The 26703-nt window shown below is 40.9% G+C and overlaps 1 protein-coding gene across 1 annotated transcript in view; it reads right to left on the minus strand.

The window, feature by feature from the left end:
• Nucleotides 1–26703, minus strand: part of ITGB8 (integrin subunit beta 8) — a 185301-nt gene that overhangs the window by 52965 nt on the left and 105633 nt on the right. The window contains exons 4-6 of the mRNA XM_077491249.1: nt 13982–14228; nt 2319–2484; nt 147–305 (exon numbers count right to left, since the gene is read on the minus strand). Of these exons, the coding sequence (XP_077347375.1) occupies nt 147–305; nt 2319–2484; nt 13982–14228 (572 nt within the window). The remainder of the gene's footprint in view (nt 1–146; nt 306–2318; nt 2485–13981; nt 14229–26703) is intronic.

Here is a 26703-nt window from a genome sequence, read left to right on the forward strand (position 1 = left end):
TCCACACAACTGCTGCTCACTGGAAATTTTCTCTTTTTCAGACCATTCTCTGTAAACCCCAGAGATGGTTGTGTGTGACAATCCCAGTAGATCAGCAGTTTTTAAAATAACTAGACCAACCATGCCACATATTTTTATATCCTTACCATATCTGTTGCTCTGGTGTAAACATTGTCTTTGAGGTGACAATTGCCGTCATTTGGAGTGACTATGCCTGCTAACTTGCTGTCAAGCGCTAAATGAGAAGTCTGATCTGTCATCAAGATAATCAAACGTTTTGCTTCCTTTCGCCAGCCAATATCTTTCTGAAACATAAAGTAATGCACATTACTGAGCTGAATAATTAGGATTTTCACCGTATACAGTATATATCTTCAAAGGCTAATCATAAAAATACCATGTGAAATGGATACTTCCATGGACATGTTAATCAGGTCATTTTCATTGATCCACATGCATTTAACAAAATAAAATAATTTTTTGTGTTTTTTTGTGTTGATGGGCTTTTGTTTGCATGAGGACCGCATTCTTCCCAGATGGTATTGGTAATGCAAAGCAGCTTGAAGACATTCAAAACCAGGTTAGAAGTAGATTATATGCAATAATTCTGAATGATCTCAAACTGATTCCAAAAACCATGCTGCAAAGCCCGTCGACGCAAGCCCTAATGCAGATCTGTATTCGTTAATATATTGTTAGATGCATTTTTTGCAAGCAGTGTAAGTACCTGAATTTGACTTGGTATCAGCTTTGTGCAGTCCCTACATACTGTATCATTCATTCCTATGAAAGATGCACTTTCTGGATGTTCTGGATGATCGCGCGATTTTGACGTGATTTAGCGTCATTATTTTGATGCGATTTCAGGGAATGTCTGTGTAGTATGAGGTCTATGGACCGCAACTCGCATCAAAGTCGGACCAAAGTACTACTACTTTGAAGTCGGTGTGACTTGAAATCACACAGATATGAAATGGTTATCGTTGGTAATCATGAGGTACGACTTGCCATGCGACTCTGATGTCGAAAATTGCAGAAAAAGTCACACAAACGTGAAAGGGGCCTAATACAACAGGTGCTGTTTCTGGTGCAGCACAAACAATGGTATAGAACTCTCTTTGTACTATAAAGTGTATTCACCCTTTTTCAGACATATTGGGATACCTACTTTAGATTTGTTATGGTGCACTGACGTTGTGCACCCATGCAGCATGTGAAGCACAGTGTACCCATGGGTGTACCTGTGTTTTGCCATAGGGCGGCACAGTGGTGTAGTGGGTAGCACTCTCACCTAGCAGTAAAAAGCGTTGCTGGTTCAAATCCCAACCACGACACTACCTGCCTGGAGTTTGCATGTTCTCCCTGTGCCAGTGTGGGTTTCCTCCAGGCACTCCAGTTTCCATGCTGGTAGGTTAATTGGCCTCTATTCACAGCTGGCCCTAGTATATGGCTGGGGACCTTGGATTGTAGGCTACTTGAGGGTAGGGACAATGTGAGCATGCAATATACAGGGATGGGGACAATTGTAGACACTCACTTAGGTTGAACTGGATGGACTGGTGTACCTTACTAACCATGTAACTTCAATTGCATCAAACTATTTTGTTGCCTTTCTGAAAGCACACCAAAAGTCCTGAACACACGGATTTAAACAAACCTTGCAGATTCCTAGCGGTTTCTGTTCTAAAATAAAAGAGCTGTCTTTGTTTTTTTCAATGTGTAGAGTGAATCTAAATGACTTTTTCACTATCAATCAGCAGATGCACTTGCAGTGTTCTAATGAGCAAAGTTGCAGGATCTGCATCCCTTTAGAAGTGATTAACCCTTTGGGAGTACCTCACCACAAATTACATTTTCGTTGCAGAGAATGCCTAAAAGCTGCCTTTTATCTTAGTGCAGAATTTTGGGAAAATCAGTGAGCCAATCACACAAACAGGAAACAACATAGCTGGGAAAGTTCTGTACACCAACTATGTAAAGAAGGCCTGCAGGTAGCCATTTTGCATTTGATTTTGAAGAAAATGACAACACTGCAGATTGAATAGGAAATTACATTTTTAATAACATTAAATTACAAAATGGCTTGTATAGAAATTGCACATGCTATATTAATATTTTTTTTTTTATTTAAGTGCTAGCTGAAGGCTTGGAGTGACATTAGCTTTGATGCTGTGGCTACAGCAACAGGTTTACACTGTAATCTACACCTGTATATCTGCTTCACAAAGGGGCTGTTAAGACCACTCTTATCTCTTGTGAATGAATACCGAATTAGGCCGTGTAAATATAAATCGCATATTAAACAAAAACATACTCACATGACAAACAGCTGCCTGCAACATAGCATCAAAGGCACCTTCTGGATTATCAATATTCGCTGAGATCTTCTGCTTGCCAACAATTTGTATGAACTGTGTAATGTTGTTTGTTAAAGACAGCCTATTAATAAATCCATGAGGTGGTATGCAATCCAGTTTATAATCACTGTAAGATAAAACTGTATATTAGCATGATATAATATGGGGGGAATGATGTCACCTACAAGAATATTGTCACGGAAACACTTTTCCAGAAGACAACTTTTGACCACTTGAAGATCAAGCCTTTTTTGTATGTGTATATATACACACATACACACACACACACACACACACACACACACACACACACACACACACACACCACCGTATCTTACACCCCTCACATTTTTGTAAATATTTCTATATCTTTTCATGTGACAACACTGAAGAAATGACCCTTTGCTACAATGTAAAGTAGTGAGTGTACATCTTGTATAACAGTGTAAATTTTCTGTCCCCTCAAAATAACTCAACACACTGCCATTAATGGCTAAACCACTGGCACCAAAAGTGAGTACACCCCTAAGTGAAAATGTCCAAATTTGGCCCAATGTGTCAATATTTTGTGCGGCCACCATTATTTTCCAGTACTACCTTAACCGTCTTGGGCATGGAGTTCACCAGAGCTTCACAGGTTGTCATTGGAGTCCTCTTCTACTCCTCCATGATGACATCACAGAGCTGGTGGATGTTAGAGACCTTGTGCTCCTCCACCTTCCATTTGAGGATGCCCTACAGATGCTCAATAGGGCTTAGGTCTGGAGACATGCTTGGCCAGTCCATCACCTTTACCCTCAGCTTCTTTAGAAAGACAGTTTTCATCTTGGAGGTGTGTTTGGGGCTTTTATCATGTTTGAATGCCGCCCTACTGCCCAGTTTCCGAAGGGAGGGGATCATGCTCTGCTTCAGTATGTCATGTAAATATTGGCTAATATGGTTCCCTCAATGAATTATAGCTCCCCAGTGCTGGCAGCACTCATGCAGGCCCAGACCATGACACTCCCCCACCATGCTTGACTGTAGGCAAGACACACTTGTCTTTGTACTCCTCACCTGGCTGCCACCACACATGCTTTACACCATCTGAACCGAATACGTTTATCTTGGTCTCATCAGACCACAGACCATGGTTCCAGGAATCCATGTCCTTAGTCTACTTGTCTTCAGCAAACTGTTTGCAAGCTTTCTTTCTTCAGAAGAGGCTTTATTCTGGGACAACAACCACTGCAATTTGATGCAGTGTGCCGCGTATGGTCTGAGCACTGACAGGCTGACCCCCCACCCCTTCAACCTTTGCAGAAATGCCGGGAGCACTCATACGTCTATTTCCCAAAGACAACTTCTGGATATGACGCTGAGCATGTGCACTCAACTTCCTTGGTTGACCATGTCGAGGCCTGTTTTGAGTGGAATCTGTCCTGTCAAACCACCATATGGTCTTGGCCACCGTACTGCAGCTCAGTTTCAGAGTCTTTGCAATCTTCTTATAGCCTAGGCCATCTTTATGTAAAGCAACAATTATTTTTTTAAGATCTTTAGAGAGTTCTTTGCCATGAGGTGCCATGTTGAACTTCCAGTGACAACTATGAGAGAGTGAGAGCGATAACACCAAATTTAACACACCTGCTTCCCATTCACACCTGAGATCTTGTAACACTAACGAGTCACATGGCATCGGGGGGGGGGGGGGGGTTATACATATATATAAATAATATGTTTGGGGTTATAAGTATTTTTTTTACTATATATATATATTTTTTTTTTTTTCTAGCAGAGACCATAGGGAGTAAAAGGGCAATCATTGCAATTTTTTATGTCACATGGTATTTGCGCAGCTGTTTTTCAAACGCAATTTTTGGAGAATTTTTTTAATTAATTTAAAAAAAAATGCATACCCCAATTTTTTTGTATAATATGAAAGATGATGGTATGTCGAGTAAATAGATATCTAATATGTAATGCTTTACAATTTTGCACGCTCATGGAATGACAACAAAGGACAAAACTTAAAAATCTCCATAGGCGACGCTGCCTTTAGCAGGTCTAGTGCTAAAATGATTGCCCTCTCTCGCTAACGTTCATGGCGATACCTCACACGTGTAGTGCAAACACCGTTTCATATGCTTGCATGACTTATTTCATTTTTTATACTGTACCTTTTTTTTATATATCACATTTATTCCTATTACACGGGAATGTAAACATCCCTTAAAAGATGCTCAGGGATAAAAGGTACAATGCTACTGTGACAGGGATCCTTTAATGTGTATCTTGCAGAAAAGATGTAGAAATAGTTTTGGCCAGTAAAATCAATGGGTCAATTCACTAACGTTTACTGTATGAGATAACACAGTCACATGACTCATTTGCATAAATTATCGCATGCAGTAAATAAAGTCCAATTCACAAAAAAACACTTACGATTATGTGGTAAAAATTAAAAATGTGCTGGTAAATATTGTTTAAAAAGCTCTTAAATCCAATTCACAAATGGACGAGAGAGTAAAAAAAATCTGATATTTACCAACAGTTTTGCTGGTGGCATCACATGCGGTATTTGTCAAAAGGAGGACCCCCATGCTGTTTTTTGACAAATAGCTAGTTACTAAGGAGTGGCCTGGGAAGCCGGCCGTCGCGTCCTTAACAACGGATGATTCATCGCTCACTCGTCCCCTCCCTTCTTTCTTGACCTGCTGGGCTGCATGCTTGGATAAGGGTCTATGGATATGGATTTTGGTGGGGACCCCATGCCTTTTTTTTTTTTTTTTTACATTTTAGCTTGCTGCTTTTTAAAATCTTTTTTAATTGTGTTTTTTTAGCTGTCAGCTTAAGAGTCATCCATTGTTAAGTACTCGGCGGCCGGCTTCATGGCCCACTCCTTAGCAACCAGCTCATTGCGGTAAATTACTGCATGAAAAAAATTGGTAATTACAGCTAAATCTAACAAATACTGCATTAGGTATTTAATGCAAAATTCAAAATGAATTGCACTTAAGCATTATTTTACCATATTGTTTTTGGCTGTTATTTAACGCTTGGTGAATTGAGCTCATAGCATCCATTATGTTCCACCTGATTCCCTATGCTGAATATACAAACTGTTCTTAGAACACTCTCCAAGCAGCATTCATCTGTTTTGCACTGCTCAGATTGAAACTAATAACATCACTGAAATATAAATTCATATAATGTGATACAAGCAGGAACACGTCCAGATTGCCCTGATGTATGTTGGCCTTACGTGATTAACACAGTGAAACAAAAACAGACATTCAACATAATAGATGAGTGACAGTAATTGATAGTATTTGAGTTTTTAAATACTCTTGACCTCGCCTATTAATGCCAATAAAAGGTTTCTTATGGCTTTGTTCTCACTACGTACAGCATTATGCCATGCCTAAATCACTCCCAGTAGGACAGGTAATAAAAGTATTTAGCTGAACCGTGCTATGTGTACTTACCAGTTGGATCAAAACATGCTTTTAGACCCAGGGCTTTCAAACATCCAAAAACAGTAAGCTAAATGTCCAACACACGTAAGCCAATGTAACTAAAACTAGACATAAGTTCCATACCCAGAGGTTTCTCTTTATTTTCAAGGTCTCCGGCAGTAAATTGTATAGGCGGGGGCTGCTCAACTGTCAGCAGAGCGGGAAAGGGCTATCAAGCGAATTCGTTACTTTGCTCTTACTGCACGTGATAGGTATATCACGTGGTCATGCCGGGACAGAATTTTTCCCCATTCCACCGTATATACCATCTACTGATACTAAATCCAAAAGCAAGCACACTTTTATATATTTGAGGTGGTCATTTAATAAAAAATCTGTATTCTAATCTCATTTACAACCTAAAAGAAGGAATAATTATAATCGTTTCTTGACATGCCGTTGTCCATCAAAATTGCAGAAAAAAACAAAACCTTGGGCTGAATGACAAATCTCTTAGACAATGAATTCCATTCAAACCTCTTCATTCTAGCCAGATTTGTAATCACACATTCCAACATAATCAAAACATTGTTTTTACAGGACCACTTATCACCGGCCATAATGTTTACATTTTATTGTGTGACTGCTGAAACGGACATCAAAGAAGGTACTTATAGTTACCAAGTTATAAATGGACCATATAAGCATACAAGCAACATGTTACCGTTCAATGTGGAGCACTAATCAATTTGTCTATGTGCACATACAGGTTAGTGACTGTATCTTTAAAGTAAAGCTGTGAAGCCCTGTTATATATGGGCAGAATGTCAGGAGACAATGGCCAGTTAAAAAAAAAATTAAAAATGTCCGACATTTGGGCCATGTGTATATTGGTCTGTCGGACCTGCATGCTGGAAAATAAGCATCCGACTGACTCCCAATTAGCGCTCTTAGCCAATGGCAGAACACAACAGCTCAGCGGGGGAGATCACTGAACTAACGAGGAACTGGACAGTTCTTTTTCATTCAACCCACGGAGTTGAATGAAAAAAAATAAACGGATAGTGTGTACCCAGCTTAAGGCTGTCCATACATTATGCAATTTTTTGGTTGAAGGAAAGAAAAAAGATTGATTCCCCCCATCATCGCTAACTGTGCCATTGTATTGTGACAGCGGGAGGTTTCCCTGCCATCAGAATACAATGATGACTGTTGCTGGCTATAGCCAGGGGCAGTGATAGTACGAAAAAATTCCAGAAATGCTGGTTGTACTGAAGTTGACTTCAGTACAACTAACCTTCCCATAGATGGATTGAAATTCAGGAACAGGACGAATTTTGATCTGTCAATGGCCCACTTACACTTACAGTACTGCTGACGTTTTAGTACCTTTGGTAATCTTGTGTGTCTCTGTGGAGACCATGAATTCCAAACAAAGGGCATCAATGGCTTTAGTTCTAGTCAGCATATAACTCTACTCCTTCTGGCTTTAGTCCAATACCAGAACCTCAGTGCCCAGTAGAAGTTCTGTCAATGCATGAATAAATGCAGGAGGGATGTGGCATGGACACTGGCAGAAAAAGGGGCACAGTATACAGCTTGGGTTTGTAATCCAGGGGCTCCACAGGGACTGATTTGAAGATTATCATGGATACCTGTGGGTACCATATGATGCCCTAAGTTCAACCGTTTTTTTAGGATTCGATAGGTTTGTTTTCAGGAGGGTCGAGGTAACCTCCAAAGGAAGGCCCTTAATTTAATCAACTCTATACAGATGCTGATGTTAACACTGTAGAATTCAATCAAGATTTAATTTAATCCCTTTAATGTTTAGTAGGGGTCTGTAGTGAAATGGCCCTCCATTTGCACCTCTCTTGACCATTATAAATCAATAAATTGTCCCATATTAGTGAGTTTGATACTTCAAGCAATAAAATGTTGACTATTAACCTACATACTAAATTAGGTTGGTTATTATTTGCCATTTTACCTTGTGCCTTGCAATATCTTACCACTGATTGCCTAATAAGGTAGTAATTCTGTCCATACCATATTCACAAATCTTCTGTTACTCAAGAAGTAGAGGAAAGATTGTCAGCCATGGCAACCATTTAACAACTTGTTTATTATTTTTTAACTGGACAAACTGGACTCAAAATGAAGTTTATAGGCAAACTTTTTTCTTTTACACAAAACAGGTTTTGTATGCACAAAATAAAGCATTCTGCGTTACTACATGCAGAATCTTCTGATTAACACATCATTCATAGAAAAGCAAGCAAATTGTATGTCTATCTATTTCCTAAAATTTTGTGACAGCATACAGAGAGCTTTATCATCATTCATTAAACTCAACATGTACCAATGTGTGTTTTACTGACTTTTTACGGACATACATTTTAAACACATAGGTGTCTATGTGTAAAATATTTGTTGTGGATATGTGACAATCATCTGCATATTTAGAATGAAAATCACTGTATTTACTCTAATATATGTAGTTCCTTTATTGTCAGTTCCATATACTGACCATAATGCTTTTTTTTTTTTAATGAATACCTCAATCAGGAAGAAAGTCATGATGGCCACTAGGTGGCGCAAATGATGTAAGAACTATACACTCACCAGCCACTTTATTAGGTACACCTTGCTAGTACTGGGTTGAACTTTTTCTTTCAGAACTGCCTTAAAAGGAGAAGTTCAGCCTTAGCTTTTTAGGCTGGGCTTCTCCAAAGGTTCACAGGAGTGCAATTCGTTTTGCACCCCTGTGACCCATTTTCAGCAGAGTGGTCTGAAGTCTGCTCTCTGCTAATGTCACTGAAATCAGTCATCCCAACTTCAGAAGTCTGCATCCACCAGCTGCCTTGACTGATGGCAGTCTCAGCGGCTCATCCAAAGGTGCTCTATTGGATTGAGATCTGATGACTGTAGAGGTCATTGGAGTACAGTGATCTCATTGATGATTTGAGCTTTGTGACATGCTGCATTATCCTGCTGGAAGTAGCCATCAGAAGATGGGTACACTGTAGTCATAAAGGGATGGACCTGGTCAGCAACAATACTCAGGTAGGCCGTGGCGTTTAAACAATTCTCAATTGGTAATAAAGGGCCCAAAGTGTGCCAAGAAAATATCCCCCACACCATTACACCACCACCAGCCTGAACCGTTGATACAAGGCAGGATGGATCCATGCTTTCATGTTGTTTACGCCAAATTCTGACCCTACCATCTGAATGACAGAGCTGAAAATCGAGACTAATCGGACCAGGCAACATTTTTCCAATCTTCTATTGTCCAATTTTGGCGAGCCTATGCAAATTGTAGCCTCAGTTTCCTGTTCTTAGCTGACAAGAATGGCAACCGGTGTAGTCTTCGGCTGCTGTAGCCCATCTGCTTCAAGGCTCCATGTGTTGTGTATTCAGAGATGGTATTCTGCATACCTTGGTTGTAACGAGCGGTTATTCGATCTACTGTTGCCTTTCTATCATCTTGAACCAGTCTGCCCATTCTCCTCTGACATCAACGAGGCATTTTCATCAACACAACTTCCGCTCACTGGCTATTTTCTCTTTCCAGACATTTCTCTGTAAACCCCAGAGATTGTTGTGTGTGAAAATCCCAGTAGATCAGCAGTTTTTGAAACACTCAGACCAGCCCGTGTGGCACCAACAACCATGCTACATTCAAAGTCACATAAATCTCCTTCAATCCCTATTCCGATGCTCGGTTTGAACTTCAGCAAGTCGTCTTCACCGCGTCTAGATGCGTAAATGCATTGAGTTGCTGCCATGTAATTGGCTGATTAGCAACTTGTGTTACTAAGAACTGGGTCTACAGCAACTGATAAAGACTCCCACGCATGGGTCAGGACACACCCTGGACCTCATTTTCAAACAGAACATCGACGTCAACATATGCGACAACATAACTCTGCCATGGACGGATCACCACGCCATCAAATTCAAAATCACTACCAACATCACCAACGCAAAACGGAAACCTGTAACAACGCACTGGACCAGATCGCATAAAAAACTGTACTCCGAAGCCTTCAAAACCACTCTGTCCAAAAAAATATCTACAATAACCTTAAACCACTCTACGGAGGAAACACTCAACTCCCTGAACAAGGCATTACTGCAATCAGCAGACTCGGTAGCACCAAAACGCAGGGCTCTCATCAGGAAGAAAAATGCTGGATGGTTTAATAGCTCCCTCTCCGTACTAAAGCAAGAACGCAGAAGAGCGGAAAGAACATGGAGAAGAAATCCCACCGAGGAAAACCTATTTAACTACAAAGGTCTGACAGAGAATTATCGGAAAGCAATCTTCAAAGCCAAAAAGGATCACTTCTCATATACAATCTCAACGGCCGCAAACCAACCACGGGAACTGTTTAAACTGGTTAATCAATCAATGAATCCGGTGTGCCTAGAACCCCCAGAAAGCGAATCCCAGGATTACTGTGACAAACTGTCAGATTTTTTCATCGATAAAGTCAAAACCATCAGGGAAACAATTTGTCAGAAGAAAACATCCGACCTCAGCCAGCAAATACATAAAGAGGATGTCCGCACCAACATACCGCAACCGCCAAAATTTTCACTATCCCCAATTACCGTAGACACCGCAAAAAACATCATTAATAAACTGCGTGACAGTACCTCACCTATTGACATCATCCCCACAAAACTACTGAAAGAATGCTCCGACATCGTGGCTCCAACCATAACCCACCTCATAAACCGATCATTCCACGAAGGGATTGTTCCCAGCATCCTCAAACAAGGCATCGTCAAACCTCTACTCAAGAAACCAAACCTGGACCCTCAGGATCCAAACAACCGTAGGCCAATTACAAGCCTCAACACCATTTCTAAGATCATGGAGAAAGCTGTAGTACATCAGCTACAACTGCACCTGGATACTCACAAACTCCTGGACCCGCTGCAATCAGGCTTCCGCCCGGGTCATGGAACAGAAACAGCTCTCCTCAAGATTTGGGATGACGCCCTCGAAGCGGCAGATGACGGAGAGCCGTGTCTCCTCGTACTGCTAGACCTAAGTGCAGCGTTTGATACAGTAGATCACAATACTCTACTCGTCCGCCTCACAGAAGTAGCCGGAGTCCAAGACATAGATCTCCATTGGTTCGCGTCCTTCCTAGGAAATCGGTCACAGACAGTGAAACTAGGAAAATTCCTCTCCGAAACTCGGGCAGTCACCTGCGGAGTCCCTCAAGGCTCTCCGTTGTCACCCGTTCTCTTCAACATTTACATTCGCCCACTCCTTCAAATCATCAGATGCTCAGATCTCTGCTTCCACTCTTACGCTGACGACACGCAACTTTATTTCCGGATCAATGGAAAAAAAGATCACCAACAACAACTTGAAAACTGCCTCAAATCAATAGAGGACTGGATGACCACCAACTCCCTCCAGCTGAACCAATCAAAGACAGAGCTTCTTATCTTACACCCAAATCATAAGCCCGCAACCAAAACCTCCTGGTCTCCACCAACCGTCTTTGGGCAGACTATCTCCCCAAAGACCAAAGCCAAGAGTCTCGGGGTTATTTTAGACGCACAAATGTCAATGGATGCGCAAATAGGAGCAGTAGTCAGTCGATCTCACCATCTGCTGCGCATGCTTCGCAGACTCATCCCTTTTATCCCAAAGAATGACAAAGCAGTGGTAGTTGGAACAATCATTAATTCACGACTGGACTACGCAAACTCGCTTTACATAGGATTACCACAATATCAACTTGCGCGATTACAACTGATCCAAAACACGGCGGCAAGGCTGATAACAGGAAAAAAACCCTGGGAATCCATTTCTCCTTCACTGAGGAGCTTACATTGGCTAACCGTAAAAAATCGGATCACGTTCAAGACCCTTTGCCTCACCCACAAATGCGTGCATAGAGAAGCTCCGCAATACCTAATGGAGAAAATAAATCATTACACACCAAACCGCAGTCTTCGATCAGCCAACAAAAACCTCCTCCTCGTGCCCAAAGCCCGGTATAAATCCAAGGGGGATCGGAGATTCGCTGTCCAAGGGCCTCGGCTATGGAATGCTCTACCAATAAACATCCGCCTGGAAGAAAATCACCTGGCTTTTAGGAAAAAACTCAAGACCTTCCTCTTTTAGCAGATGATCAAAGCTCGCCACAGCGCCTAGAGGCGATTCAGTTCGCATTGTGCGCTATATAAGTATTTCATTCATTCATTCATTCACTAAGCAATTGAACAGGTGTATCTAATAAAGTGGCCGGTGAGTGTATATATTAGAGAATATATGGCATAGAGAATTTTTGTTCTAATGTTTGGATATTTGTCACATTTTATATATAGACCCCAAAGCATGATGTTTTGAACATCTCTTACTCAAGTTAAAACCTTTTTTTTATATGTTGAATGTAGCATGGGAGGATTACCATTTTTTTCAGGTTTTAATTGCTATCTGCCATCTACTAAGAGAGATTTCTCTTAACTGTCAGGGTAGGAAATTATGAAAAACTCTTTTGCAGACAACAGCAAAAAAAATTTTTAGTGGAGAGGGGAAGGGTTGGACTCTGAGAATGTTTTAATTTCTCTCTATGCCTTCCTGTCCCGATGGTCCCCATACCCCTCATGTCTTGTGAGGATGCCACATTGACAGGAAGTGAGGCGAAATATCCCAAATGGGAGTCATATAAAGAAAAAATAAAAATAATAAAAAAAGTCAAAATAAGATGTTTACCTCTTTGTACTCTATCCAAAACTAACATGAACAAGTAAAAATTTACTGGAATTAGGCTTTAAATGGCAAGCTGTAGGTCAACACGCCTAAAATGGAGCATGTAGGACTTGTTGCAGGACATTGCAACATGTTGATTTAAGCAAATGCCTTGTATTAATGCATTTTTTATGTCCATACATTTTACATGCACTAGGATCGGGGGTCAGCAACCTGTAGATCGCAGCCAGGTGACTGGTAGATCACAGTCTGGGCTTTCTGGCACCCCATCCCAGAGCATCAAACAGAGTGCAATGCAGAGGGACTACTTGTAAAGTTGGGGCTATAGTAGGGAGCAAGAGCCGCATAAGCAAATGTCTCCTCTGTATAGCTGGCTCCTGTCCCATGTGTTGTGATACCAACTGCACTCCACCTCTTATCCCAACTAGCATGTTCCAGAGTGGTACCAGCAGCAGGAAAAGGATCTTCAGGTCACACTGGGCATAATAGTATAGGGCTGCTTTCACACTGATGCACTGCGGTTTACCCACACCGCTGGTACAATTTACCTGCAGCTTTCCTGCAGGTTTGGTACACTTAGCCATAGCCTGGTGATCTTTGACTACTCCTATGTTGTTTAAGTAGATCTCAATCTCTTTAAGTTTGCTTACCCCTTATTAAACAAAATGCATAGTAATGCCCAAAGTATGACCAAACCCTAAGATGCAATATGTGATACTATGGAGAGAAGATCTCTGAGAATCATGGGGGGGGGGTGACAGGTCAACACATCGCTAATCTTCAAAAGACCACTCTTGCTCACTGACCCAGAGTGCAAGGTGGCACATATAAAAGGGAAATGTTTTTTTCCTTTGTCTTCACAGAAAAATAGAATGGTGGGCATTCCATCATATCAAGTTTTCCTTTAATACCAGAAAAAAACACCTAAAAAATCACAAACCATGCACAGAAATTCACTATAGAATAGTCAGAATAGTCTATAAAACAAGTTACATTGATGGGTGCAGTACATGCATACTCTGAAAATGTGGCCCCCAGTACCAGTGACATGGTCGGTTAGAGGAAAGTGAAGAAGCTTCTGTCTTAATGTATGTAGGAACAAAGATTAAGGGCTGAAACACCACATTGTGATGCAATGTGCTATGTTATGTGGGTTAGCGCATTACATTTTGAATTACACTCCAACACATTAAGGCAACCCAGCTGCAACACACATGTATTGCAGTGCACCACAACCATCTGCCATGTGCTTTAGTGCAGGACATCAGAAAAAAATGCTACGTCAGTTTTTTTTTGTTCGTTTAAAAGAATGGGCTTTGCAAATGATTGGGCTGCCATAACGCAATGCACATCAAGGTCTGACAAAATGCACATTAATGCAACACAGAACAGACAGGCCTGAATGGGACCACCTTGTAATATCTAATGTGTTTTATACATACCTGCACTGATTCTTTATTCTGTCAGGATGAATACTAATATAAGGTGAAACAGGTTTATCTACAAATGATCCAAATCCAAATCGAATGTCAGGAGAGAAGTCAGTCATTTTCTGAAATAAGTCAAATCCAATGGAGTTCAGCTTTTTTATACTGGAATCCATTGAGGCAGAGACATCAACTAAATAATACAGATCCAGTGGATATTTCTCCAAGCGATGAACTCTTAGCATGAAGTTTACTTTAGACCCTGATCAAAAGAAACACAGAGAAGGCTATTGTTATTATTATACAGGATTTATATAGTGCCAACAGTTTACACAAAGCTTTACAATGTAGAGGGGGATAGTACAATAACAATACAGAAGGAATAGGTGGGCCCTGCTCGTGGAGCTTACAATATAAAGGGGGGGGGGGGGGGGGGGCAGGTTACCAAGAGAATGATCACTGTACAAAGTATTAATCTTAAAGTTCAAAATTTGGATGTACATTTAAAGAAACACTGATACAAAGGAACCTCAGGGCCACAATCTATCTACAATATATAGCAAAAAAAACACACCTCTAAATGAAGTTCAGTTATCCCAGGAAGGGTAAAGGTAGAAGGCTACTGTCACTCATAGAGCACCTTCATTTTGTGCACCTTCAAACCTTAAGTAATATTAAACTTATAGGATTTGATCTGATGCTCAGAGGTTGACTAATTGTTTAATGGTTAGTTTTTCCGATACCTGTTTTAGGTACATCTGGAACCTTTTCCGGATCACAACCCATTGTTAGGGTGAATACCTCTCTTACCTTGATCTCTGAGACCCCAAGGCTTTGGGGTGTGGTGATAGGGTGAGGGATGCATAGCGGACACAATGTGATACACAAATAAACATTCGAGACAACTTTTTCAATATGCTGTACAATGGTTTATTATGCATGATAAATACTACCATAATACACGCCGTTATATTATATTGTAACATTATATGATTACTGTGACCACAGATATATTTGCATTGTGTCACTCGTTTTGCAACTGAAAACTTTTCTAATGCTGACTGACTGACTTTTTCGACTGAGTTGGTCCGGTGGACTGGAATCCATCGGACAATACGATTGTGTGTGTGCTCCAGCGGACTTTTTCTTCCCAAAAGTTTGGCGGACCTAGAAATAAAACTTGCTTCAAATCTTTCCGACAGACTCGAGTCCGGTCGAAAAATCCGGTCATCTGTGTCCTAGTCCGATGGACTAAAACTGATGCTAGGGCAGCTATTGGCTACTGGCTATGAACTTCCTTATTCTACATCATCACGTTCGAATCCGTCTGACTTTTGGAGTGATCGTGTGTGGCCAAGTTTGTTTGAAAGTCCGGTGGACCTCAGCTGCAAAGTCCGTCGGATTGTCCGCCGGACCAAGTCCGTCAAAAAGTCCGGTCGTGTGTACGCGGCAGAATAAATATTATCGGATAAAAAAAAAAAAGAAAAACCCATAGCATGTTTTAGTTTCACACAATGAGAACAATAATATAATTCCCTATTAAAATATTTGTTAAAACACTTTCCAATTTTTAAAGCTGCTAGCTCCTGCTTTCTTCCTGCAGTTTCCCTGAACTTCCAGTTTTCATAGGGAAAAGTTATTGGTGGACAATGCAGTCTCCAGTCAGTTTGTTAGACTGAAGATGGAAGGAGGATGAGCAAGTGAATGCCTTGCCATCCTGAGCTACAGGGCTGTGTGTTTCTGATGTACACGGTGTAGGGAGATACAGATCTAGCCCTTTAATGTAGGGGTGACCCTATAGGATGCTGCATAAGAAAAAGGAGCCACCCTGAAGTAGGAAACCAGGGACAGCAGTCATGGGACCCGATTAAACAGGCAAGGATTAAAAGAAAGAAGCTACATACGGTGGGACCTTGGATTACAAGCATAATTCATTCCAGAAGAATGATTGTAATCCAAAGCACTTCCAATCCAATCCAAAGTATATCAAAGCGATTCTCCCCATAGAAGTCAATGGAAATGCAGATAATTCCATAGGGAGTTCTATGCTATGCAGTACCGCATGTGGCCAGAGGTGGGGGGGGGGTGCCGGAGACACTCAGAAACACTCAGAAACCATTATGATGGTGAGATCACTCGGAGAGACTCAGAAACAGTGTTTTCGAGTGGCTCCGAGTTCATTCACGTGCATCTGAGCGGCTCCGAATGTCACCGGGGTCGCCAGTGACAAACCAAGTAAGGATTTAAAAAAAAATAATAATAGCTTGTATTGCGAACCGCATTACTCGCAAACCAAGGTATTACTGTACTCAGTAAATGATTACCTCCGTTTCTGAAAGTGCTTAAAGCAGAGTTCCACCCATTTAAAAGTCAACAGCTACAAAAAGTGTAGCTGCTGACTTTTTATAAACAGACACTCACCTGTCCCATGGTCCAGCGATGTGGCCCACCCGAAGCCTCATTTCTCTCCCTCACGGGCTATGACATGTCCCAGAAGATTGCAGGGAGGGAGGGGGGAGAGGTGAACTTCCTTCTGGTGCCACGGCGCCACGAGAGGAGGGTGGGAGCTGTTTACCTGTGAAAACTAGGTACCCTCACGGAAAAAAAAATGACAGACAAAATGTGGCATGTCAGGGGGTCACGAGTACTTAAAGTGGAAGTTCTATTTTTGGATGTAACTTCGCTTTAAAACAGAGGGTTTAAAATTGCCTTAATGACCATGATTTATGAATAGGAAGTCTAAAAAACTTGTTGATGGTCAATTGTCCATAAACACTTGACCATATAGCGCACTCTGTTCTTCCCAATTAGACTAATACAAACAAAATCGTAATCAGTTAGGCCGCGTACACACGCGGGGACTGTTCGCTCAACTTTGTCCGTCAAACAGTTTCAGCGGACAGTCCGCTCAAAATTAGCATGGACGGACTTGCCCACACACGACGAACGAACAGTCCGCTGAAACCGTGCGCGATGACGTGAACAGCACGTACGACGGGACGAAAAATACGACGTCCTATACACTGCAATGCAAACTTCGGCGTGTAAATCCTTTCTGAGCATGCGCGGAACTTAGTTTGACGAACAAGCCTACACACGAGGGGACTGTTCGCTGAAACAGAGTTTCAGCGGACAGTTTTTCGGAATTTCCGAAAAACTTTGTTCAGCAGACTGTCCGCTGAAACTGTCCGCTGAAAGCCCACACACGAGCGGACTGTCCGCCGAAACACTGTTCAGCGGACAAAGTTGAGCGAACAGTCCCCGCGTGTGTACGCGGCCTTAAGGATGAATTTCAATGGACTGTTTCTCACACTGCATTTTTTTAGGTTTAGATGTGCATACTTGTTTTGGACCAGAGGAATAAATAACTGAGGCCTAGATTGTTAGAATGACAGGCAGGAACTTAGCATTTACAGAATAATTCAGCAAAGTCAGCCTCCATGTTTCTCCCATGAAAGGTTTCTTTAATGCCCAAATGAATAGGGGCCTAAATCCCTTCCCTGGCCTGAATCGCTCCCTCTGTCAGGAAACAACTACAATTCCCAGCATGCCCTGCTCATTTCAGCAACAAGATCTTTCTAAGTTTACTGTTTCAGCTGAGGCTTCCACTCTTGGAAACATCAACAGCAAGAAAATGTATTACAGATGAATGCAAGGCGTAGCAAAATATAATTGCATTAAAATGGCATTTGTACATCTCTGGTTTAAACATTAAGGGAGTTTGCACATAGTGGAATTTTAAACTGGGCATCTGATGGTGGCCAAAGGGAAAGTGTTTTTGCTGGCAGCACAAATAAAGTTATTTTAACATAACTGTTGAATTGCATCACTGAACACCTGGCAGTCTAGCATTCAATACGCATACGATCACAGATTTGTTTCATTTCAAAAGAGATTTCTATTCTTTGACAATTCAATACAGATTTTTTATTTTTTTTTATATTTTATTAGTTCTATGGAAATGTTAATTCTAGGTGCGATTAAGTGTCACTTCTGACACATTAAATGAAATGTAAAAACATTTAGCATTAAAGATAAAACGTGTATAGTGTAAGTTGCTTTTTGCCAACGCAGCCACTCATGCATTTCAGTAGCGCCAGGCCAAGCACTTGGCAATACGGCCTCAAAAAGTCTAGACTTTTCATTACCTAAAGTACACAGGGTTTCAGCTATAGAAGGCTTAAAGGCAATAATTTGAGTGAATATTTTCCATTATTTCACTGACATGTTATTTTAGGACTTTTAATAGGTTATTTTTATGATCTCATATTCCTTAGGCAATTTGTTGTATAAAGTGTAAATTTCTAATTGGGCAGCACCATAATTGGCTCATTTAAGGTTTAGAAAAAGATTGAGCCATCAACCAGGTCAAAGAGATTCTTTTTTTTTTAAATGCATGCTTTGTTAACATAAAGGATTTCTCTTTATACAAACAAAAATAAATAATTTTTCAAAAATGCAAAATAAATGAAATCTGCTGATGGATAATTTTATTGCCTAGGGTGATATACCATATTAATGGGGTTATAGTTTATCCACTATGGAGCACATTTGTAAACGCCAGAATAAAAGGAAAATATTGTTTATGGCAACCATCCAGAGACTTGCTTTCATTTAGGAATCTACATTTGAAGCATGACAATTTGAATTCCATTGGGTACCACATGCAAAACTGTCATTTTGATCTGCCTTACTTCCTATAAAATGTGGCTCAACATAACCAAAGACTAACCACATTTTAAAGGAATACTGCTATCAAAATAGTTGAAAGGTTTTTTTACCACACTATACTTTTAATTTTAAAAACGCAACTTACTTGTATATATATCTAAATATGTGATAGTCAGCTAAGCAATACCCTCTAAATTCTCACCCTTCTTTGCAGCAATGTAAAACAACGTAACTTTAAAGATCATATAAAACAAGCATATGTGTTTTTTGCTGTTTATTTTTGTGGGTTAAATAAGATATGTATCAAGGTTAAATAAAATATGTGCCAAGAAATTCTGCCACACACAGATCCTCTTGCCCACATACTGCCTATTTTCCATTTGTTTCAACTCTTGTTACTGGTGTACAGTGCTCAGCATAAATTAATACACCCCAACAGATTTGTCAGAAAACCTTTACTTTCCTTTCAGAATCAACATTTTCTATGGGACACTGTATTAGAAAATACTCCCACAACTACGGGCCATTGATTGCAACCAAGGTTTGTTAATTTGCACACACAAAAAAAAATATTTTTCCTAACCAATTCATTCAAGACCATGTTGCAAAAATGAATACACCCCAAAAAAAGTCTTAGGAGCAAAGTTAAATTTTAGAAAACAAATCCTAATTAACAGGAATTCAACTATAGGTAAGTCTAAATATTCATTAAACAGGTGTCTGGCATATACAAGGGCATTACTTAACAAAGAAAACCCCTTCCCATTTAATGCTGTCGGCAATGGCACCGCATGGAATGGAAATGTCACAAGGGCTGAGAAAGAAAATAACTCCTTAACACAAGAAAAGTGAAGGCTACAAGAGGATCAGCAAGGTTTTACTTATCAGTCAGAATACTGTAGCAAAAGTGATACAAAAATTTAACAAGGATGAACTGCAACCATCTCACAGAGACATCCAGGCCGTCCACGGAAGTTAACACCTCGACAGGAGCGTCTTCTGATGAGAAGTGTTGAAGAAAATTGCCATGTAAGTTCATTGCAGTTAGCTAAAGAAGTAGAAAGCCAAACTGGGGTGACTGTTTCCTGTGACACAATACGCGTACACTGCAGAGGAATGGCATGCATGGGTGTCGTCCACGAAGGAAACCTCTCCTAAAGCCCATGCACAAATAAGCCAAAATAAAATTTGCCAGGGCCCATGTTGAAAAAGAAAAACCTACTGGGACTCTGTATAGTGGAGTGATGAGACCAAGATAAAGGTTTTTGGAACTGATGGCTTCAAAACTGTATGGAGTCACAAAAGTTTACAAAGAAAAATGCATAGTGCCTACAGTGAAACATGATGGTGGCAGTGTCCTGTGGGGCTGCATGAGTGGTGCCAGTGTCGGGGAGCTGCAGTTCATTGATGGTATCATGAATTGACAGATGTACTGCTCTATATTGAAAGAGAAGATGCTACCATCACTCCATGCCCTTGGTCGTCACGTACTTTTCCAACATGACAATGATCCAAAACACACATCTAAGGCCTCTTTTGAGAAGAACAGGGTGGAAGTGATTCAGTAGCCAAGTATGTCCCCTGATCTGAACCCAATCGAACACCTATGGGGAATTCTGAAGAGATAAATTGAGCATCACTCTCCATCCAGCATCCAGGCTCTAAAAGAGGTCGTTCTTGAAGAATGGAAAAATATAGATGTTGCAATATGTCGCCAACTTGTTCATTCCATGCCTAGAGGACTTGGTGCGGTCCTTACAAATCATGGAGGTCATACAAAATACTAGATGCAGTAGTTTCTATTGTTGGGTGTATTCACCACACAATAAAAACTACTACATCTAGTATTTTGCATGAACTAATTTGAGTAAAACTGAAGCTTTTGTAATATAAGCTATATTATTAACCTTATTTTCATGCAGTGAGCTAAACAAATGTTCTACAAAACTCAAGTTTGTCAATATGTTGGAAATTGTTCTTGTGTTCATTGAGATATTGATTAAAATCTTACTTTTCAAAAGGGGTGTACTCATTTATGCTGAGCACTGTATATGGAATTTATTGTACACAATGTTTCCATATTTCTTATATTCCTCCACATTGCAATCTCTCTTCAGTTCTATTTGGTTTTCAATAGTATCTGATAGAAAAGCAAAAAAGTCCCATTGACAAATTTTTATTGCATTTCTTACGGTATTTGAAAAAAAACTGTAAAAATTATGGAATCCAACAAATACACATGCTATAAACCACACTTCATAACTTTTTGAATTGCTCAGACACGCAAAGGGGTAGAGGTGTTTATATAACTAAATTATTCACTTAGACGACTTTACAGATTAACACGCACAAATGTAGCGGTTTAATTGAGGGTCCCAGCCCCTATAAAGCAAGATACAAATTATCAAAGTCAAAGAAAGCACTGGATCTTCAAAACCTTGAGACTGGGGAAAATATGTGGACATCATGGTCAGCGCAATATATTTCTAAAGTGCTCAGTTTCAGAAAGATATGTAACTGTGTACAGTAAAACAATCTGGTTCAAATTCAATTTTGACAAAAAAAAAAAAAACTGCAGAAAATATGTGTAACTTAAAAATGAACAGCTGTGTAATAGCTGGCCCTAGGGGAAATCTTTTCTCAGAAGTGTTAACGCTTATTAACTCAAACCTTTAGAAATAATAATTGGATTTTTGTACTTACTGTAAAAAAAATAGAGTTCATTGAGGGACACATGGTTCAGAGACTATGGGCTATACTGTTGCCCACAGGAGTATTTGGACTTTGGTAAACAAAAAACTGTGACCAGCCCAATATAACACCTACTACTCCAGGAATACCTCCGTTTTATAGAAACAATACCAAGAGCAAAATTCTAGAAACAAAGGTCCCTCAATGAACTCCAAGAAAAGGATTTAAAGTATAACTAGAAGCAAATCCTTTTCTTTTAGTTTTGGATAGAGTGGTGAAAGGATTAGAATACTTTTCAGTTTTTATTGCTGTCTGTGCCCATGTAGGAGGATGGGACTGACTGAAGGAGGAGAGAGATCGCTGTTTCTGATCATTAGGAACAGCAGATCTGTTTCTCCTCCCCTGTCAGAACAGAGATCTGTCTGTTTACATTGACAGATCTCCGTTCTGGCTCTCTGTGGAGCGATTGCAGGTGGCCGATGGACATCGCAGCCACCGGCCACATGCATCGGCTCCAGCGCCCCCTATCGCTCTTAAAGCGGCCGACGTACACCTACGTTGATTCGCTCAGGAGAGCCAACCTGCCGCAGTATAGTGACGGCAGTTAAAGGCCCTTTTTCTGTATTGCTGTCTGCCTAGTTCTATTTCTGTCCAATGAGTCTGCCAAGTTGCTATTGCATTTGCCTAAGGGTGTCTTGTGCCCTAACCCTCCCTCTCTTGTTCCTGTTCGGAGAAATAAAACTCTGTCGCCCATCTTTCCATCTTGCACTGCACCCACCATGCCTGGTAATCTGCACCCTGAGGAAGAATGTCAGCCTTCCCTGACAGTGGGGGTCACTACCAGGCCTCTGGAGATCAGGGAGAGCACTACATATATTTGCTGTATGACTAGAATTATATCAAGTGTTTTACCTCTAATGAGCAGCAAAAGCAAAGGTTTTCTGTATAGAGATTTGCAGATTGGGAAGTTGATGGCAGGTCACAAGAAAGCATTTATGTAAAAAACATAATATTCATTAACCCCTCCTGGACCGCCGCACAACGATGTACGTCCTTACTTTGAAGGGGGATATCGTTGTGGCAGCAGCGAGCCGCCGTTATCCTTTTCTTCAGCCAGAGGTCCGGTTTCCTATAAGAGTGGTCTCTGCGGCAGATTCGCTTTTATCGGCAGCGGGAGAGAGCCCCCCCCTTCTGCCACGCTCCGGTGTCCTCTGCCGCGTGGCAGGAGGCAATCGGATCTTCACCCTTGCTGGGCATGGAGACGAGAGAGGGGAAGATGGCCCCCACCCATCTCCATAACAATGCAGGGCGGAAGCGAAGTCAAAACATCACTTCCGCCCATAGCTCTCTTAGCCCTTGTACACACGGTCGGAGATTCAGACGGAATGTGTCCTATTGGACCGTTTTGTCGGATATTCCGACTGTGTGTGGTCTCCATCGGACTGTTTCCGTCTGAATATCTGACGGACCAACTTTTCCAACTTGCCGGTAAAATTTTCCGACAAAATGCTCCGATCGGACATACTCCGATCATGTGTAGCCTACTCCGATGGACATGCCATGCATGCTCAGATCAAATTCCTAGACCAAAGCTATTGGCTACTAGCCTGAACGTAGTAGCGTCGTAACAAAATAACGTCATCACGTTATGTACAATCGGATTTTCCGACAACTTTGTCCGACCGTGTGTATGCACCAGTTTCAGACAAAATCCATCGGACAAAATCCGTTGGACAAAATCCAACGGATTTGGTTGTCAGAATGTCCGACCGTGAGAACAAGGGCTTAAAGGGCCATTTTTTTTTAATAATTTTTTTAAATGACAAACATTTTTTTTTTTCTTATTGCATTTAGGCAGAAATATGAGATCTGAGGTCTTTTTGACCCCAGATCTCATATTTAAGAGGTCCTGTCATGCTTTTTTTTATATTACAAGGGATATTTACATTCCTTGTAATAGGAATAAAAATTACAAATTTTTTTTAAAAACAGCATAAAAATAAAAGGTAAAATAAATAAGAAATTTTTAATTTTTTTTTAAAACTTGCCCCGTCCCGCTGAGCTTGCGTGCAGAAGCTAACGCATATGTGAGAAGCGCCCGCATATGAAAACGGTGTTCAAAGCACACGTGTGAGCTATCGCCACGATCGGTAGAGCGGGAGCAATAATTCTAGCACTAGACATTCTCTGTAATTTAAAACATGCAACCTGTAGATTTTTTTAAGCATCACCTATGGAGATTTTTAAGGGTAAAAGTTTGTCACCATTCAACGAGCGGGCGCAATTTTGAAGTGTGACATGTTGGGTATCAATTTACTTGAATTTGGGCTAACTTTAGTGTTATCTTATTTTTTTAATTCAAAAAAGTGTATTTTTTTTCCAAAAAAAGTAAGACCGCTGTGCGAATACGGTGTGACAGAAAGTATTGCAATGACCGCCATTTTATTCTCTAGGGCAGTGATGGCAAACCTTGGCACTCCAGATGTTTTGGAACTACATTTCCCATGATGCTCATGCACTCTGCAGTGTAGCTGAGCATCATGGGAAATGTAGTTCCAAAACATCTGGGGTGCCAAGGTTCGCCATCACTGCTCTAGGGTGTTAGGAATTTTTTTTTATAATGTTTGGGGGTTCTAAGTAATTTTCTAGCAAAAAAAAAAAAAGTTTTTTAACTTGTAAATAACAAATCTCAAAAAGAGGTTCGGTCCTTAAGTGGTTAAAATTAAATAATGTATTTAAACTGCTTCTCCCTACATCAAAACATGATTCAGCAACAGGAGCCTTGCTGTGTTGTAATGCCATTATGGCCAGAGCTGAGGTCAGCAAGGACGCAACACTAATTTTTTTTTCACGGTGAGTAATCAAGCACATTAAAGTGACGCAGTGCTGATTCAGTTAACAACAAGCAGATGATATGCTGAATATGATTGCAGCTCTGGGCTCTGACAATGACCTCACCTGACCTCACACACATAGGAAGGTATTAGAGGTCAGAAGGAAATGACCTGTGAACTTGTCCCAGAAGAACACAGAGGGATGCCAGTAATGCTATATACTTGTTACTTCTAACCTTGTCATGTCTTTTGACAAATTATCTGTCTGGTGGGTATTCCAGTCCTGCAGAATACAAAAGCTGAAATAGCAATTTCCTTTTCTTGTTTTTTTTTTATTTTTATTATTATTTTATTTTTATTTTTTTAAGAAGAAATGGGGAGCAAAGATAATAAAAACATCCTCTCTACCTAAGCCATGTCTTATTCTTTTCAAGGTCAAGTCTTCGCCATAGATACCAACATTTTGAGATGGGAATGATGGACACCTACTAACAAACATATGTAGGCATAGGACACGCCCCCTGCCACACCCCCTTAAAGTAGGATTAACCCCCAAATAATGTATAAAATATACAAGGGATTTTTTTTTACCACTACTATTCCTTTATATTGAAAATTTTTAAATGTACAAATGCAGCAATTTAGAAATTGAATAAAAGGTTTAGCACGGGGAAACACTTTTTGAAAGGTAAAAAGTGAATTTTATATACAACTATATGAATCAGACCAAAATGAGGGACAAATGACCATCCCATGCATTAAAGAGGAAATATACCCTGATGGGTTTACTTCCTCTTTGTTTCCCTGCAAAGGTAAAGCATAATGGACCACTATGCATCGCACAGTAGCCCATTATGTGTCACTTACCTCAGTGGTCATCAACCCTGTCCTCAGGGCTCACTAACAGGCCAGGTTTGCAAAATAACTGAAATACATCACAGGTGATATCATTTGCTGCTCAGTGATTGCAATATTCTAGTCTGCATCTCCCCAAGGTAATACATAAAACCTGGCCTGTTAGTGGGCCCTGAGGACAGGGTTGATGATCACCAACTTACCTGACACAGGAGCCAGCCATGTCACCGCTGTCCCCTCTTCCACGGAGTGTCCATCTTCTTTCTGAGTATCGTGGCTAGACAGTGGTGCCTGTCTCTTTGCAAATATCTCCTAAACCGTGTAATTTTAGGAGATATTTTTGGACCTACGGGTAAGCCTTAATCTAGGCTTACCTGTAGGTCAAAGTGGTATGTAAGGGTATACAACCACTTTAAGGTGAAAAAACTTCTGACCCTGACTTCCCTCGGCAGAGACTGTACCTCTCTGCCCGGGGTTCTCGGCTCTTGATTGGATAGATTGAAAGCAGCGCAGCCATTGGCTCCCACTGCTGTCAATCAAAACCAATGATGCAGGCGCTGGGGGGCGGGCCGAGTATGGCATTCTGTGTCTATGGATGCAAATGCTGGATTCGAGAGTGTGCCCGCAAGGAAACCCCCCAGGGAGAGCGCTTCTCCCAGGGTGTTTACAGATGCGAGGAGGAGCCACAAGCGCCGCTGGAGGACCCCAGAAGACGGTGATCGGGGCCACACTGTGCAAAACTAACTGCACAGTGGAGATATGAAGTATGATATGTTTGTTATTTAAAATAAAAAAAACAAGGGTTTACAACCCCTTTAAAGCAGAGCTCCATCCAAAAAGGGAAGTTCCACTTTAAGACCTTCTCCCCATCTCCTGTTTGTGAAAGGAGCTTTTGGGGAAGAGGGGGAGGGGAGCGTTTACTCGATTTTGACAGGTACACACTCCCACTTCTGCTTCGATTGCCTTAGGGGATCGGAAGAGGAAGTTCTCCTTAACCCCCTCTCTCCCAAAGTCATGTCATGTGTCCCAAAAGACTTCTGGATTAGTCACAGAGCACAGCGCTGCTCGCACATTCGCAGTGGGCACCCGACTGTGAAGCCGAAAGCTGTCAAAGCTGGGTGCCCATAGTAAAGATGCGGGCACCAACGAGGGAGGACACAACTGGGACAAGAACACCGCTGGATCGTGGGACAGGTGAGTGTCTGTTTATTAAAAGTCAGCAGCTACAGTTCTTGTAGCTGCTGACTTTTCATTTTCACTTAAGAGACTGGAGCTCCACTTTAATAAATGAATCCAAAACTAAAATAATTTTTTTGTCATGCACTAAATCAGGGGTAGAGAACCTCAGCTCTCCAGATGTTTTGAAAATACAAATCCCATCATGCCTCTGCCTCTAGGAGCCATGCCTGTGATTGTTAGGGTCTTGCAATGTCTCATGGGACTTGTAGTTTCAAAACAGCTGGAGAGCTGAGGTTCCCTACCTCTGCACTAAATCTTTAAATTAATGTTTACCTTTAGAAATGTAAATATAAATTCATCTGTGGAGCTCTGCATTAAAGCAAACCTGCTACTTTGTGGTACATGGGCAAAGCACAGATCCATTTAAAGGCATTACAAAAAAATGAGACACACTGTTAGCCTGGGCAAACTGATAGTGGATGCCATAGACAGTTTGTGGTCTGGTTA

Source organism: Lithobates pipiens, unplaced genomic scaffold (genome assembly GCF_037356315.1).
Source record: "Lithobates pipiens isolate NorthernLeopardFrog02 unplaced genomic scaffold, aLitPip1_a1.2 Scaffold_19, whole genome shotgun sequence".
Lineage (NCBI taxonomy): Eukaryota > Metazoa > Chordata > Amphibia > Anura > Ranidae > Lithobates > Lithobates pipiens.